The 18,818-nt window shown below is 33.3% G+C and overlaps 1 protein-coding gene across 1 annotated transcript; it reads right to left on the reverse strand.

Moving 5' to 3' along the window:
* Positions 1-399: 399 nt before the first annotated feature.
* On the reverse strand, positions 400-3,547 carry LOC110861321. The gene is made up of 3 exons (XM_022110426.1): positions 3,374-3,547; positions 2,464-3,257; positions 400-2,344 (listed from the first exon to the last, which is right to left on the reverse strand). The coding sequence occupies exons 1-3, from the start codon at positions 3,545-3,547 to the stop codon at positions 400-402; spliced, it is 2,913 nt and encodes a 970-aa protein (XP_021966118.1).
* Positions 3,548-18,818: the final 15,271 nt, after the last annotated feature.

The raw sequence follows: 18,818 nt of genomic DNA on the forward strand, positions 1-18,818 counted from the left end.
TAACTTGATCAGTCACAAAAATGTCGATTTGATTGTGACCAAACTTCACTTCGGAAATCTTTATCTTGGATAAAGTTTGACAACGTTGTGCGGTACACAGGGCAAGCAAGGTGACGCATTTCTCAGTCAAGGCCGAGATGTATAGTTGGTCATGGGGCCAAAGAGTTTTCAGATATTCAGTCACGGTGGTTGCGTCCTAGATTACATCGTACCTTGGTTTTGGTGGTTTCATCTTGGCTACTCCCTTAATAACTCGTTTTACTACTGGGTTAGACCCAATGTTTTCAAACTCTGAGTTAGTAGCTAATAAGGATAGGGCTGAGCGCGCCGTGTTAATTGAACTATAACCGACGGATTTGAGCATTTCAGTTAGAAAGGAAGCCACAACTTCTGGAGAAGTTATAAAGATGGAAAGTTGTCGTTGATTGGTAAATTTTGACCAACATCTGAGGGAAGATTCGTATTGTTTCCAGGTCGAATTTGAGAGTGAGTTGATGATGGTGTCAGCAGAATCCTCGAGTCCTCGTGACTTGAGCGCTTCCCTGACAAGACTCCTGCCATCAGTGAAAGTGAATGGCACAAAGGATGGGGAGAACTACCAAATTGTAAAAGAAATTTGTTAGGTTCAAATAATATTGGTTCTAGGACCAGCATGGATTTGAATAGTGGAAACCAAGGTTGACACTCCCAATGGGGAACGACGACTAAGCCAGTGGCTTGGTCTGTCTTAATTTTTCGCAAAACCCGTAGTATCATACTGAAGGGAGGAAATGCGTAAAAATTTAAATCGGTCCAACTTAAAGTAAAAGCATCAATATTGTATGCGAAAGGGTCAGGTTTCCAGGAAACATAAATTGAACATTTTGCATTCTGAAGAGTTGCAAAAAGATCAATGCTGGGTGATCCAAACTTAGTGGTCATCTTATTAAATGCTTTAGATGACAGACTCCATTCAGTGTCAGTTTGAGTGACCCTGGAGTAGAAATCTGCGATGTCATTGTCCTTGGAGCGGATATATGACGCAACAAGCCAAAGATTTCTTGACTCACAGAAATTCCAAATTAATCTTGTGAGCTTCATAAAATGGGGAAACTGAATACTACCCATTTTATTTATATTACTCAATGCGGTGGTATTGTCTATTCTTAGCAAGATAGTGCCATTAGACCAGGACTTGCCAAAACTGCGAAGTCCATACCATGCAGCTTTAAGCTCGAGGTAATTTATGGACAACTTCTTGTCATCTCCGTCCCATAAGCCGCTAATTGTAACTCCATTGCAATGTGCTCCCCAACCAGATAATGACGCATCAGTAATATACTCATAGTTTATTACATCCGTTCTGATTGGAGAGATTGGATTGGTTAATGAGGTTAACCACCATTTAACATCCTCGTGGATGTATTTGTTTAATATAACTTGCGATTTGCAATCAGTTCCCATCTGAAGCAGAGTTAGGAATTTTGTACTCTCAAATAGTTTGGTGTACAAAGGACCATATCTTATTGCAGGGAAACAGGCAACAAGTGTGCCTGTAAATTCTGCTAGTTGTTGAACTGTGCAAGTATTTTTGTCAAGAAGCCTCTTACAAAGATGAATTGTATGCATGGCTTTTTCCCTCGGCAATTCAACAGTCATGTTGGAAGAGTTGAGAATAAATCCCAAAAATCTTTGAGATTTTGACGGGATCAACTTGGATTTATCATAATTAATGATAAATCCTAGCTTTTCTAAAATCCTGATTGTGGTGGAAGTGGATAACAAGCAGTTTTCGTAACTGTTTCCAATCGTAAGGAGGTCATCCAAGTAGATGACATTCCTTATGCCAGAAATGCGGAGATAACGCATGACTGGTCGTAAAATCTTGGTAAAAGTTCTAGGAGCTGAACTTAAGCCAAAACAAAGGCAATTGAATTGGTATAATTCGCCTTTCCAACTAAATCGTAAGAATTTACGATCAGATCTTGATACGCTTATTAGATAATATGCGTTTTTAAGATCAATGGTGGTCATGTAGCAGTCGTTTTCCATTAAACGAATTGCAGACCTAAGATCCTCCATCTTGAACTTGGAGTATTGTAGGTACTCATTAAGATGTTTCAAATTAATGATAAATCTCTTCGAGCCGTCTGGTTTAGGAACCAAAAATATTGGAGATACAAATTGGTTAGGATCGTTATTGCATCTCTCTATTGCGCCTAATTGGATTAGTTCGCGAATAGAAGTGTCAATATCATTCGTCTCCTGAATGGAAACTTCCTTATTAGAAAGGAATGTTGGATTGGGAATGGTCTTAAAAGGTAATTTGTATCCATTTATGATGGACAATACTTTCTTTCCCACGCTTGGGAGTGTCAACCATTCGTGGTAGAATTGTTTCAATCGCCCAGCATGTGAACTCACCTGAAGAGTTAATGATGGCGACGAGGACCGCTCCGATTGCTCTTCCTGGTGGTTCGATACCCCGAGCTCGGGAGCGGTCGTGAAGAGTTTAAAGAAGCCGTGCGGTGGTGACCAGACTTCTTGTTGTCCTTGGGTTGATCTTGTTTTGAATTGTCAGAACCAGGTTTATGAGCAATCTCATTACCAACCTTAGTTAATGACTTAACCCTTTTGATTTCATTAGATAAATCAGTACCAAACAAGAAAGGGTAAACCTCGGAGTCATTTAGGACTCGGGTCATAGTCGGGTCCTTAATGTTAGCAGCGACTTGCTTCCTCCTGTATGTGGAAAGGGCATACTGGGTGCCGAGGAGGTATCTGCCGGCATCACTTATCTTTGAAATTAGATCATGACGAGTGATTTCCATCTTATCGTCCAAGATGCTGCCGAGTACATTGCCAATAGCCGCGGAGGCTGTGGCAATATGGTCCTGAATACGGCGAAGGCTGTCATCCTTAATTTTAACGACATCCGGTATAGCCGATGTTAATTCGGGGTTAATCTTGGCCCCGGCAATAATCATTCCTTCTGGGATAGGATATTTGTCGAGGAGCTTGTCGCGTTCCTCTTTACTTAGTCCAGATTTTGCGATAGCATTCCATCGCTCAGTTATTTGGGGATGAAGGCTCGGCCCCATCTTAGCCACAGGTTTAGGTAAGTCACCTAAAAGGGCTGCTGTCTCAGAGTCCAGCGCATTTAAGACAAGGACATCATCATCTGGTCCGTTTCCTCGGTTGGAATAAGTGTCACACTTGGATGAACCACTTCCAGCCGGCAAAATATTACAGTTATCATTGGATGAATTTTGTTGATTCTCATTAGATGAGATATTGGGTTGCCCATTAGATGGGACTTTAGATTGCCCATTAGATGGGACTTGGCTTCCAGGGTCTAAAAATGGCGACGGTCGTCTAGACCTGGAGCGCTTACTTGTCTGGGATGAGTCATCAGACGATGATGAGGGAGACCGTTTCCTTTCCTTTCTCGGCGGACCAACTTGTCGACCTGTTTCTGCAGTCGGCGAAGTTTTCGGTCTCTCCTGCTTCGTTTCTTGTCCTTATGACGTGATGATCTGGCCGATGACGAATCTGAAGAGTCCGGCATTTCTAAAATTTCACAAATTGTGTAAAAAGTATACCACAATTAAATCGTGAAATATGTTAATCAAATTTATAAATCTAATAGTTATAAAAATTGATACCAAATCTTGAAAACAATTAAAAGTTTTGCGAAATTTTTTTATTGTGATGAGGAGCACAAAAGCGAGTGTGTGGACCCACGGAGCTTTTGTGATGCAATGAAGTGTGCACCAGCATGCTGGCAGAAGGAGGGACGAAAACGTTTTGCCTCTCTAAATAAAGCGACCCACGGCGTGAGATGGTGTGACTACAAGTGTATAATTGATGTAGAGGGCGAGACGGACTATAATTGTTACACAGGATTTTATTGAAACCTGGTATTAAACCATTACCGGTACAAGTATGACTCTACCGGCACGGTAATAAATAACGGACATTACCGTCCAGTAATCTTGAGAATGAGAATTTCTCACTCAGAAACAACAAACTAATACCAATGGTAATACCAATTTGGTATTATACCAACCGGGTAAGAAGTTATCACCAAATCATTACACGGTCTAGGTCACATAATTCCTCACCATTTTCTCCTTCTCGGCGTCGACCTCGTCCCCATCCTCGTCACTGCTCAAATACAGCTCGAACTCTTCCTCCTCCTGCGGATCAGTAGGCGAAATGACTTCGGTGCTTATCGTTGAGGTTATCGTTGAGGTGGTGTCGGCCAGGATTCGATGGCTGGTATTTCCGGTAACGTGAGAAGGTCCAGGGACGGATTGAACAGCCTTTTTCGACGTCATGCTTCAGCTTCCAGAATTTAAATTTTAAATTTATAAAGAGCACAAAGTTTTAGGAAATTAAAAATTTCGAAAAAACAGTGCTGGATGAAAATTCAAAGTTGGTGGTCCAATCAGCGCCACCACCGTTTACGAATTAAATAAAATCTGCACAACTTCAACTTGGATTTTGGCGTTCAAATTGCACAGAAACAGGCAAAACTTTACATTTTATAAAATTGTGAGGAAATTGATACATGCATAATTGATATTGCACTTTATTAAAATAATAAATATTTGTCATCCTGCCCAGCATTAGTCTTCGAAATTAGCAAGACAAAGACATCAAATAACTAGGTCACGAAATATAGGTTTTTTTATTGCTAAACGTGGGTGGAAACGTCTGGCTTATTATGCTAAAAAATTATATTGCTCTCAAAAATGATTTGTAATTATTTGATTTCGAATTTTGATTTTATTGGCTGTATTTATGCTTTGTTCGTGTAAATTTCTGACAAGATTCTGGTATCTATTAATCAACTATTAATCAATATTAAATAAAAGTGGTCCCTTCGAAAATGCACATGCACCGCTCGATTTGCGAATATATACGGTAATTTAGTAGCCAAAAATGTATTTAATCGTTAAAAATTTTCAGCCATTTTCACCACGTTGAAATTGGCATTAACTAATTTACAGAATTTTAAAAAATATACTTTTTTTCAATGTATTTAGAATTAGCTTATAAGGAGACATACATAATCCGCAAATGGTCCAATTTTACGATATTTTCGGAAATAGTTTTTTGTATACGATATTTTTGGAAAATACATTATTTTCCATTTCCTAGATTTGGAAATTGTCCAATTTGATGCACGCGACTAAATATTTCTCGATTTTCAAATGTATCAGTTCGACGTCAAAAATGTGTATATTACTAAAAACAAGTACTACAGTTGATAAAAAGATGCCTTCACGGGATGCCGGAATTTAATCATGATGTAGAAATTCAACGAAATTTTTATGCAATTTAGATTTTCTGCTAGATAAATAAAAAATAGGCTAAATTGAGATAAAGATTCCACTTAAGAGTTGAATTTTTGGGCGTCAATCAAGTCTTTTTAATGACATGAAATTTCTAGCTAAAAATACAATCTTCTTAAAAGAAAGTTTCATGTTTGGTACGCAGGGAAATAAATGTTTCACGAAAGTTTTTGAAATTTGGGTTAAAAAAAGTCCAAAGAAATGCATATTTTTGAGTTAACTGCTCTGATCCTGAGTGGACAATAATTTGTTCCGTCTGAAATAATGAAATTATTATGAAATAACGACACATTTTTGTAAATTCACTACCTAAGACTGGATAATTTGTTCCATCTTAAGGGAAAATATTTCCTGGAATGATTTTTGTAAAAAATTGAATATTTTAAATTTTGTCCTGGAATGAAGCAGATATTTCAAAAGTGTGGAAAATGATGAAGGGCAACGCCAAAAATATATTAGTAGGCCAAATTTGATTCGAAATTGAGTTAAAGATTTTTAATCGGGGTCATTCAATTCAAAATTTAACAAAGCATATACATATTTGAAATTCACATACGGTCGAAATTTTACGGTTCATTTTCTAAATTAAAATGTCCTCTAAATATTTTTCAATTGGAAATGTACAAGTTCGACGTCAAAAAATGTGCACGTATGAAAAAGGGTTATAAAGTTGGTCAACTAAAAGATCACATTTTTTCGTTTGTTCAATGCAATTTGTATGCAATTTTTAATTTTCTGTCGATAAAATATGATACAATTTTGTTTCTTTGAGGACACCTCATCCAAATCTGGTCAAGACTTACGATACGATCCATTTTCTTAACTTAGTAATGTGCACTTAATTAAATGCATGCTGCTAAAAATTTCTCAACAATGAAATGTATAAGCTCAGCGTCAATAATGTGTATGCAGGCAAAAAAGGATTAGTTAAAAGATCCCTGGTTGCGGTTGGTGCTAGGAGTTCTGTCATGGTTGGAAATCAAATTCAATGCAATTTTTTATGCAATTTTGATTTTCTGTTGATAACGAAGGGTGCAATTTTGCCTCTACTCCATTCGAATCTGGTTCAATTTTATGATTTATTTTCCAAATTTTTCAATTCGCAATTTGATGCACGCTGCTAATATTTCTTGATTTGGAAATGTATCAGTTCAACGTCAGAAATGCGTGTGTATGTAAAAATCGTTACGAAGTTGGTTGACAGATCCCAGTTACTGTCTTCTTCATTTCTTGTTTAGAAATTCAGTGCAATTTTTATGCTAGAGTGCATACAACTCTCAAGTGTCTCGGTAGTGAGCGCAATAGCTGATTGTACTTCGTGTGTTAATCAAGTGGACGAGACGTGTTGAGACAAAGCTTCCTGGAACCGTTTTGCTTTACCCCACTTGATTAACACACGGAGTACAATCAGCTATTGCGCTCACTACCGAGACACTTGAGAGTTGTATGGACTCTATTTGTATTTAATTTTTATGCAATTTATAATGCGGTTTTTATCCAGTTTTTACGCAATTTGTATGCAATTTTCATTCAATTTGTGTTCAATTATTATGCAATTTTGCCATTTTTATGCAATTGCTAATAATTTTGTATGCAATTTTTATGTAATTTTTATGCAATTATTATGCAATTACGCATTTTATAGGATAAATATAACAATACAATATTTTAGCAACGTTGCCAAACATTTCTTCTTAACTGTTATCGTTATTAATTATGCAATTAAATAATATGTAGCTTTGTTGAATCTTATTTAATCCATGATTGAAGTCTCAAATTTATTTCTCTTCAATAGTAATGAATTTGGCAATTTAGTAAAGTTTTTTGACATATAGAAATTTAGATTAAGTTTATAATAAGAAGCTCAATTGAAATTCAAACTGATTTAAATGTTAATAAAAAATTTCGATAAATTTAATAAATTTAACGGATCCGACAAGTGATTCCCGATCAATTTATTGGATTTCCGGATAAATTCCGGGTCGTGCCGTGTTAACGACCCTTTTCAGTCCAGTAACAAGAGTTACTAACTCTCTGTTGACCTCTAAAAATTAAAAGATGATATTAAAAACTCGGTTGATAACCATCATTATCATTAACAAAATATTGGGGTGATAAGGAACACGCATGATAAGCAATACGGATGGATAAAATACTTTATAAAAATACAGTGCTTTGAGCTCCATTATTCTTCCAAGGGTGTACATTTCGGGGCGCCTTTACAGCAGCCAGTGGCCGCGGAAGCGTGCGGACAGAGGGGCAATGTCCCCACGGAAATTCGATGTTCCCATCATCTGCCCATCTTATATAAACCCCGCCCTCCCCTATCCTACAATGTTAATGTCCTCACATGTCCCCACGGCTTCCGCGGGCACTGCATACAGCTAGAAAGGAACAAGGATCTACATGGACAATACAACAGTCCTACCAAAATTCAAGATTTTCAGAAATTAACTTTTTATCGCTGTCAAAATGCATTGTATTCATGTTTTTCTAAAAATTAAGTATTCTGATCGCGATAAAATGTTAATTTCTTCATAAAACGTGAATTTTCGTACTATTGTTGTGCATATTCTCCATGTAGATTCGGTTAATAATGGGTCTCAAAATACTGTAAAAGTGTAAATTTTGACCAAGTATTTTACCCCTCACTGTCAGTCAATTACCTTCACTATCCCCGGGAGAAGAATTTGGATCGTCTATGAAATTGAAAAAAATAATAGGTAGATTTTACTGTAGGATGATGAGGGTATTCATTGTAATTTCGCATTGCAACATAATTTTGCAAAATATTTTGCAAATTATCATACCTCCTCACAAAAATTTGTTTCATTTAAAAGTCAATCATTTCTGACTGAAGATTTTCATTCACATTCACTCATTTTCTTTCAAATTCATTTCATTTCACTTCATCCGACTTCATTTCTTACTTCGCCCAATGTATTAAGCATAGGGTGAAAAATGAAAGCAGTGAGAAATCCTTTCATTCACAGTCATTCATCTGAAATGACTGAATCTTTCATTCATTTTCATTCAAAGCACAGGAAATTCATTTTCATTCAATATCATTCACCATCATAATCAGTCACATGAATTAAAGTGAACAGGTATGGAGTTAGTTAAGTGCAATTTTTATGAAATTTTTGCATATGTAATTTTCATTTTCTGCTGCTTAAATTAAATCCAATGCAATTTTTCAAAATATTTCTTAATTAAATTGGAAATGTACCAGCTCCACGTCAAAAATAAGTTTTTAAATTTCCAATTTGATTCACGGTGCTTAATATTACTCGATAGAGGCGTGATTTGGAAATTTAATTTTGACGGAATTTTGGATCTGATCCAAGTTTTTACGGGGATTTTTATGGGCTGCTAAATATTTCTCGATTAGGATATGTCAGTATCAGTTCCTCGTCAAAAAAGTTGGATAACAAATTACATTTTTTGTTAGCTTCTTCAATCATGATTAAGGCTGAATCATGATTTACTTGGTGATAAGCACAATGCAAAATTGTCTCCTCGTCGATACTGCATTCGCCCTTGGTCCTGCTTTACGATTAATTTTTTAATCTACAAATTGATCCACGTTGCTAAATGCTTTTTGATTTCGAAATGTTTCAGTTCGACGTCAAAAATGTGTTTGTTTGTAAAAAGATTAAGCAATTGTTAAAAGATTTAACTGGCTCATATACGATTAAGAAGTTCAAATTTTCAGTTTCTGCTGGATAACTTAGAACCCTATTTTGTTCCTAGGAGGAACATACCTGTTCACTTTCATTCATATGACTGATTATGATAGTGAATGAAACTTAATTTCCTGTAATTTGAATGAAAATGAGTGAAAGATTCCGTCATTTCAGGTGAATTACTATGAATGAAAGGATTTTTCACCCTATGCTTAATACATGGGGCGAAGTAAGAAATGAAGTCCGATGAAGTGAAATGAAATGAGTTTGAAAGAAAATGACTGAATGTGAATGGAAATGCAAATCTTCAATCAGAAACCGGGATGACGGAACTTTGAATGAAAAAAGTGTTTTTGAACAGGTATGTGGAGGACACTACATCCGGATTTTGTAAAATTTTACGACACATTTCTAAACTTTAGGATGTCCAATTTCATCCACGCTAAATTTGTCTCGATTTGGAATTGTATCAATTCGACGCCAAAAATATGTGTTTCTGTACAACAAGAGATAAAAATTTAAGTAGATCTTAGATCATCAGGTAAGATAACAAAATCATTGCAATTTTTGTGCAATATTTACACAATTTTGAATTTCGGCCGGATAAAATATATTGCAAGCTTGTCTCCGGGATGGCACAAAATGATACCATTTTACGATCCATGTTCTAAATTAAGAATTATTTGTCTAATTTGATCCAAGCTGCGAAATATTTCTCGATTTTGAAATGTATAAGTTCGATGTCGAAACTGTGTCCGTGTGTAAAAAAAAAGTTGTAAAAGTTATTAACAGATTACATTTTCAGATGTGGGAAATCATGATTTGCCAATCAAGTTCAGCGCAGTTTTTCTGCAATTTTTTTTGCAATTTTTCCACAATTTATATTCAATCCTGATTTTCCGCTGGATAAAAAACAATACAATTTTGCTTATTGGGAGGACACTGAATCTGAAACTGGTCCAGTTTTATTACCCATTTTCTAAACGTTATTGTGCAATTTGATATTGATGCACATTGCTAAATATTTCTCGATTTGGAAACTTCTTGGTAAACCTCAACTCGTCCATGAACTTATCTTTAATATTTTATACGTTGTCCAACTTTTCATTTTTTAGAAAATATTAAGAATTTTAGGAAATATTCAATCTTCCATTTTTTTATTTTTGCGAAACTTTTTGGGAAATATTGAAATTGGTTTCTATTCATATATATGAAGATTGTGTAAATTTTCGCCTCAAATTAAACGCATTCTGATTCTTAGCTGGTTCAGTACTGACCAAAAGAAATTACAATTCCCCCATTAAATTCACACTTTGTACTGTTGAACGCGTTAACCAATTTCGACATTGTAGAATTTTTCATTTTCAGGAAATATTGAGACTGGAAATTGTTCAAGTTCCTAGCCAAATGTAAATTTTGTGGAAACTTTCACTTAAAATTCAAAACGTACAGATTCTTGTTCGGCTCTCCTGTCAGAGCACAATCCCCTAATAAAATTCGCAGGTTTATCCCTTTGCAAGTTACCCTAAGAATTTCTAGAATTTTTCATTTTTAAGGAATATTGAAATTGTTAAACAATATGAATTTGGTATAAATTTTGGCGACGAATTTCCACTGATTGTGAATCGCCGATTCGGTGGAACTCTAAGGGAAGGAGCAACAGGTTGGTATTTCGGTCCAACCAACTAATAGGTCCTTTCATCCAACCCGTACATTAGAGGTATATATAATGGATATACAGATTATCCATTCCAATCCATGGATATGGATTGGGTTGGATGGATTTTTGGTTGTGGAAAAATTATGGATTGTCACTGTGTGACTTTCGGTATAGAAATCATATCCAGGACGTTATGTCATTTTTAATATTTTAAATTATATGTAATTATACACTCATACAATTTAAAACAGACGAGTGTACACTCTAAATAAATTTGATTAAAATTTACTCAAGGTTGAGTAAAATTTGCGATGACACAACTGGTTGAGTAAAATTTACACTATGAAAGTTAAAATTTATCCAACGTTGTAGAATTTTAGCTCAACCTTGAGTAAATTTTACCTTCGTCTGGTAAATTTTGCACAACCCGTTGTGTCATGGCAAATTTTACTTAACTTTATTTGGAGTGTATTGATGGTTTAGTCAGTAACAATGGGTGTGTATATCATGGTAGTAATTTTTTCAAATATAGTTTCACTGATTTTGTGAATATTATGCAAATAAATATTATGCAAATGCTTTTAAGCTGGATTATATTGTTTTAATTTAAAATTAGTGCTGGTTAATATAGATTCTTTGTGTTTGGTTTGAATTGGATTTCTAATGGTTTAAAAGTTATGGAATGGATTGGACATTTTTTTACAAAATTTCGAATGGATTGGATAAATCCAAATAGATTTTAGATTGGATGGATTTTTCGTTTTGGTAATTTATTTCACCTATACCGTACATAAAGTGCGAATCTTGTACGTTATCCAATTTCGAAATTGTACAGTTTTAATATTTTTTTGATATAATTGAGACTTAAAATTGTCCAAGTTCCAATGCAAATGTGAATTACCTGTCTTTACACATTGTATAAAATATGTCTATAAACTAGTAAAGTCGTTAAAATTCATACTTTGAAATTTACGTTATCCAGTTTCTAAATTGCAGTTTTTCATTAAAAAAAATATTTTTCAAAATTGCAGAATTTGTATGTTTTGGGAATATTGAGACTTCAAATTGTTCTACTTTCTACCCAAATATGAATTTCATTTAAATTTGTGGTGGAAATTAAACATATTAAGATAAATAATTGTTTTATGAATGAGAAGAGTGAGAAATCCTTTCATTTACAGTCACTCATCTGAAATGACTTCGATTTTTGGGAATATTGAGACTTGCAATTGTTCAAGCTTCTAGTAAAATGATAATTTCACTCAAATTTTATGCAATTTTCACAATTAATAATTAGATCATGAAACCGATCCGTAAAAATTTGCTTCCAATTATAGATCTTTTCTTCATTATTTGGGAATAAAATAATAAAATTTTTGCTCAGTTCCTAGCCAAATGTGAATTTTGTGGAAAGTTTCACTTAAAATTCAACACATTTAGATGGCTAAGGCATAGATATAGAGTAGAATAGATCAGGCTTCTTCCATATAGTCAATGTTAAAAACTCGGCAATGTTTTTGAGGTGGGACTAAACCCTGCGTGTGTCTACAAACCAAGCTTGTTAAACTCCGTATTTTATTATTTGACACCACTTATTTTCATTTTGGCGTTTAAATCATACGATATTGAATAATTTAAACGCCTAAATAAAAATAACAGGTGTCAAATAATAATTTTGTAATGATGTGCAAGCGTGCTAAGCATTCCATGCGCTACCGTGCAACCATGCGTTATCCCCAAATTATCCCCAAATTCTCCTCCATGCCGAGACGCTTTTTTCAAAAGTCGCCGAATCTACTCTACTCTATATCTATGGGCTAAGGTTACAATCTCACTACAAAATTCACGAAGGTTTACTTTTGCACGGTATCTGATTTCGAAATTTCAGATTTTGTTTTTTACTTTTTACGGAAAATTGTTCAAATTCCTGGCCAAATGTGAATTTTTAGTAAATTTTCACTAATTTCCAAATTTGTCTAATTTCCAAATTGTAGAATTTTAACTTTTTAAGGAATATTTAGCTTGAAATTGAAATTTTCTAGAGTTTCTACTTGATTATAAATTTCGTAAAAATATTCACTGTGAATTTCCACAATTACTTAGATCTCGTTAGATTGTCTATAAAAGTAGAATTTTTATCAAGTTTTCAGATTTTTTTTTTGGAATATTGAAATTTGAAATGACTCAAAATGAAATGGATCATTTTGTTACGAATGTAACTCACTCATGGATGTACAATCTGCTCGTAAATCTCAAAAGTTTCTATTTTTTCATATTATCTAAATAATTTCGAAATGATCTGTTTTTTTAGTTTTTTGAAAATATTGAAATTGTTAAAGTTCATAGTCCAATATGAATTTTATGAAAATTGTAATTTGTAAATAGAACATTTAGGTACGTTGTGTGGGTATTTCGGTAATTGCTTCGTGATGGAGTTACAATCGGCCAATATATTTCATCAGGTTTTACTTACAGTTTTACAACATCTATTAATTTCGAAATTATCGAATTTTTCATTTTTGGGGAACGTTAAAATTGTTCAAGTTCCCAATAAGAATTTTGCATAAATTAGCACCTCTCAAATTAAACGCATTTAGACGGATAACTGCGCTTAATGCAGGAGATTTCAATATTCCCAGAAAATTGCACACGTTTTTGCAAGCTGCTATTTAATTTCGAAATTGTAGAATTTAGGAAATATTGAAATTGATAAATTTTCTAGCCAAATATGAATTTCGTACATACAAATTTCCACAATTTGATCATCATTCTTCTTCGTGGTGAAGCTTATCGCGTCCACGAAATACATATTTTTGTACTTTATCTAATTTCGAAATTGTAGAGTTTTTCTTCACTTTTTGGGAATACTGAGACTTTCAATTGTTCAAGCTTCTAACCAAATGTGAATTTTATGCAAATTTCGCAATTAAGATATGCAATTAGATCGTCGGCTCGTCTTCTGTTTGCACGTTATCTTCTTAATTTAGAAAGTTCAGAACTTTTAATTTTCATGTAATATTAAAATTTGAAATTGAAATTACTAGACTTTCTAGACGAATATATGAATTTCGTGTAAATATTCGCTACGTATTTCCACTATTAGATATTTTGGCTGGAAATTGTTCAAGGTCCTAGCCAAATGTAAATTTAGGAAACTTGCACTTAAAACGAAACAGTAGGGTGTCCCAACTTTGTAAGAAAAATCGCTTTTTCCGCTCACGATTTTTTCGCTCTTTTTGTAAACCGCACTGCGCATGCGATTCCGATCTTTTTTCCGCTTTTTCTGCTCAAAAATAAAATCTACTTTAAGATGATTTTTTCGCTCTTTTTACTACTTTGAGTGAAAAATCAGTCTCTCAGAGACATGTTTAAGGGGACATCGCCCGATTTTGATGCCCTATGGAATATATTGCAATATCAGGTGAGTGTATGAAAAGTGAGGGAGGATTTTATTCCAGTGCCCCACCTGCGCCCGCCACAACCCCTGAAAAGCATTGCAACCACTAAAACTACCGCATTCAAACCTTTGCCAAAAATCCTATTTTCATCCCATTTTGGTAATTTTTGGATTTACATGATCTTAGATAGTTGTTTTATCATATCCAACATGAAGCAAATTTAAATTTTAAAAGAAACTCGAAAGTTTCCTGACCACCCATTCTCTGCTCCTGAGTATTCAAGCGATAAAAAATCGGGACAGTCAAGTATTGAGCGAAAAAAGCGGATTTCAGATTTTTTAGCTTTTCGCTTTTTCAGATCTTTTTTACAAACTTGGGAGACCCTAGTATAGATCTTTGTTCGGCCATCATGCGAGAGTACAATCCGCTTGTAAAATTGACACGTTTTTACCTTTCCAATTAATTTCTACAATTTTTAATTTTTGAGAAATATTGAAATTTTTAAAGTTTCTTGTCCAATATGAATTTTGTGAAAATTTTTACAAGTTTCCACAACTTGACCATCATCGTTCTTCATGGTAAAGCTCAACCCGTCCATAAAATACATATTTTAGTACTACCTCTAATTTCGAAATTTCGAAATTTTTCGGAATACTGAGGCTTGAAATTGTTCAAGTTCAAGTTCCTAGCCTAATGTGAATTCTGTAAAAATTTTGATTTTTACTTCAATTTAGTTTGATTATTTGAAATTATATAATTTTATGGTCAAATACAATCTTCAAGAGCTTTGGAATATGAATTTGCGTATCTGTTGTCTCACAAGCACAATAAGCGCGAGACAAATTGAGACTTTTATCACTCATTCGAATTACTTATGTATGTGTAACTTTCATTGACAATGGATCATAAATGTTCAAAAACTATTTATTGATTCAAAGTTCATTCATTCATAATTTGTAAAAAAAATATTCATTAATTATTCAACATTTATCCATTATTCACTCTTCCTTCATTATTCATTTTATTCAAAATTCACAGCCTAAGATGAATTTCTCAACTTTCCCTATGTGTTAAGCCTTGAGCAAAAAATGAATGATGAAAAAATTTTCAATCATTATTCATTTATTAAAAAATCAGAATAAAATATTCATTCAATATTCATTAAATTTTTGAATGTTGAATGAACAATTTGTTCATTCATCATTAAATGAATTAATGTGAACATGCATGCAATGGATGTCTCCTAGCGAGTGCTGTCCGATTTTGAGCAAACTAATTTCAATAGATCACAAATTACATTAATATGAAATTTACCAAGGACACGATCTCCGAATGGGCAGATTATTTGCATCCGAAGAGAAGAAAATGACCCTTAAAGTCGACAAATTTTACACTTTAAAAATTTACTGTGCGCTTTCCCCTCTTGGGATGCAAATATCTGTGCCAAACGTGCACTTTGGGAGATCGCGCCTTTCCCAAATTTCACCGTCATTAAATTTGTAATCAATTTCCACTAATTAGTTCAAATAATCTACGTTTTTAATTTTGACATTATCAAATTTCGAAATTGTAGAGCTTTTATTAGAAAAATATTGCTGAATTTTTTATTTTTTGCTTGGAATATTGAGCCTTGAAATTGAAATTTGCACGAGTTTCTAGTCGAATGTCTATTTACTGACTACGAAATTATACAATTAGATGTCCGTCGTTCTTCGTAGTAGAACTGAAGCTGTCCATAATACTCATAATTTTATACTGCATCTAATTTCGAAATTCGAAATTCTCCTCTTGGGATGCAAACATCTCGGCCAAACGTGCCCATTGGGAGGTCGTGTCTTTCCCAATTTTCACCCTAATTAAATTCCTGGTCATGACAATATTAAACACACGAAGTAAAGTTTCGCTTTAGATTAAACACAATTAGATCCATAATAACTGCATGGATTCAAAGATTAGAGCCCATAAAATTCTCACTGTTCTAAATTTATTCGTTACCTAATTTCAAAATTGTGGAATTTTTAATTTTTCAGGAAATATTGACCAATAATGAAGTTTCTGGTCAAAGTTGAATTTGTGTAAATTTTGTCCAATTAAACACATTTAGATCCATGGTTTCAATAGGTTCGTGAGTTTATGTATAATCTGCCAAAAGACTTGATGGAGGGTTGTAATTTTTATACATTATCCAATTTTCGAAATTGCGGAATTTTTCATTTTTAGGGAATATTGAAACTTGTAAAATTTCAAGTTTGAAGCCGAATGTGAATTTTGGACAAGTTTCATATCAAATTACATAATTTAGATAGCCTCGTTGCACACTTCTATAGATTACTATTACACCTTAGTTCATTTCGAAATTATGGAAATTTTCATTTTTAGGAAATATTGAGACTTGAAATTGAAATTGGCAGAGTTTCTACTCGAATGTAAATTTAGTGCAAATATTCACTGCGAATTTCCACAATTAGATCTTTCTTTTTACATCCAACCTATCCTTGAAATTCATATTTTTAAATGTTTCTAAATTAACGAGTTTCCCGTTTCGAAATTGTATATTTTTTCTTCGTTTTTCTGGGAATATGTGTTTAGACTTGGTACAATCTTTTTATCAAATTAACATCTTTTTTTATTTTTTGCTTTGACACCTTATCTAACTTCGAAATTGTAGATTTTTCGTTTTTTAGGGAATATTAAGACTTGAAATAGTTCTTGTTTCTAGTCCAATGTAAATTGATTTTTTGACACAGATTTCTCACATTGAAATACACATTTTAAGTAAGTTTGATATGTTTTTGTAGAATTGTAGAATTTTTTATTTTTTGGAAATACTGGGACTTCAAATTGTTCAACTTTCTAGCCAAATATGAATTTCATTTAAATTTATGCTGTAGTTTTAAAACATTTAGATTAATAACAGTTCTATAAATCAAATTATAATCTGCCCAGAAAATTAATTAGAACGTTTCATTTAGGGAAATATTGAAACTAAATCAAATTATAATCTGCCCAGAAAATTAATTAGAACGTTTCATTTAGGGAAATATTGAAACTGGAAATTCAAATTCCACTATTTCCACAACTAGATTCGTTATTATGTCGTTATTCATTATAAGTTGTGGAGTTTCATCTCGAATACAATGTATTCAATACATACCTGTTAAATTCCGTCCATTTGAGTGATTATGGCGGTAAGTGGTAGTGAATGAAAATGAATTTCCTGTCATTCGAGTGAAAATGATAGGGAATGAATGACCTGTGAATGAATGAATGATAGAATGACCTGTTAACTTTCATTCATTGGAGTGATTACGATAGAGAATGCAAATGAATTTCCTTGTGAATTGGATGAAAACGATTGAAATATTCCGTCATTTCAGATGAATGACTGTAAATGAAAGATGTCTCACTCATTCCATTTTTCACCCCATGTTTAGTACATGGGGCGAATTAAGAAATAAAGTCGGATGAAGTAAAATGAAATGAAATGAATTTGAAAGAAAATGACGGAATGTGAATGAAAATTATCAACCAGAAATCGTGATGACTGATTTTTGAGTGAAAACTAAATTTTTTGACCAGGTAAGCTGGAATAGGAATTTTTCGTGTTAATATTCACTAAGAATTTAGATGCTCCACGTTCTCCGGTAAAATCCATATTTTTATACTCTATCTAATTCCGAAATTGTAGAATTTTTCATTTTCGGGGAATATTGAAATTTGAAATTGTTCAAGTTCCTAACCAAATGCGAATTCTGTGAAAATTTTCACTTAAATCAGACACATTTTACTAGATGCACTGGAAGTCTCTTTCCACGGATGAAACTGAAATCATAAAAAATTAAAATATGTATCTGTAAATTGAAGCATTTTTACTTTTGTACGTAATCTCCTTTCGTAATTTCGGAGCTTTTCATTTTTAGGGAATATTTAACGTGAAACTTCTAGAGTTTTTACTCGAATGTGATTTTCGTGTAAATATTCGCTACGAATTTCCAACCTTAGATAAAGCAGCATCTGATAAACTTCTTCATGAAAATCCGTGAAAGTTGTATTTTAAAACGCGTTCCAATTTTGAAATTGAAATTGACGTTTTTGGGGAAATATTACAATGTTTCAAGAAATTTTATTGCGCCTAAAAATTAATAATTGTTAGGTTTGCGGGTTACGAGGTTGGAATTTTAATTTTGTTCGCCCATGTAAAAATAGAGTTAAGATAGAAAGTACAAATTAAAAAATATTTTCTTAACCCGTCCATAAAATTCATATTTTTTTTACTTCATCAAATTTCGAAATTGTAGAATTTTTCATTTTTAGGAATATTCAGACTGTAAATTGTTGTTTGAGTTTCTAACCAAATATGGTTTTTGTGTTAATCTTCACTAAAAATTAAACATATTCAGATTTCGCAACCTTATCCTCTGAAATCAATCCGCCTGCAACTTTTGAGATACACAGGTTCATACTTTTGCAAATGTCAAATGTCAAATTTAAATTTTTTCAACTTTCAAATTTCAAGAATTTATCAAAAAAAGTTCCAATCCAAATATGAATTTTGTGCAAATTACGATTGCCCCTCTGGTCTTACACATTTTATAAAATAAGAATATAGACTTATTTAGTTTTAAGAAGAAGTCATTAAAATTCACATTTTCAAATTGTGCGTTATCTAATTTATAAATTGTAGTTTTTCATTCAAAAATATTTTTCGAAATTACATATTTTTTTTGTCGGAATA

This window comes from Folsomia candida, unplaced genomic scaffold, assembly GCF_002217175.1.
Source record: "Folsomia candida strain VU population unplaced genomic scaffold, ASM221717v1 Fcan01_Sc040, whole genome shotgun sequence".
NCBI lineage: Eukaryota > Metazoa > Arthropoda > Collembola > Entomobryomorpha > Isotomidae > Folsomia > Folsomia candida.

Bases quoted from the DNA above. Each gene is read 5' to 3' on its own strand.
- LOC110861321 (XM_022110426.1), bottom strand. From the start codon at position 3,547: ATGCCGGACTCTTCAGATTCGTCATCGGCCAGATCATCACGTCATAAG. The intron at 3,258-3,373 runs GTAAGCGCTCCA...TCATCTAATGAG, and splicing joins TGATGACTCATCCCAGACAA to AATCAACAAAATTCATCCAA. The intron at 2,345-2,463 runs GTATCGAACCAC...GACACTCCCAAG, and splicing joins CGACCGCTCCCGAGCTCGGG to CGTGGGAAAGAAAGTATTGT.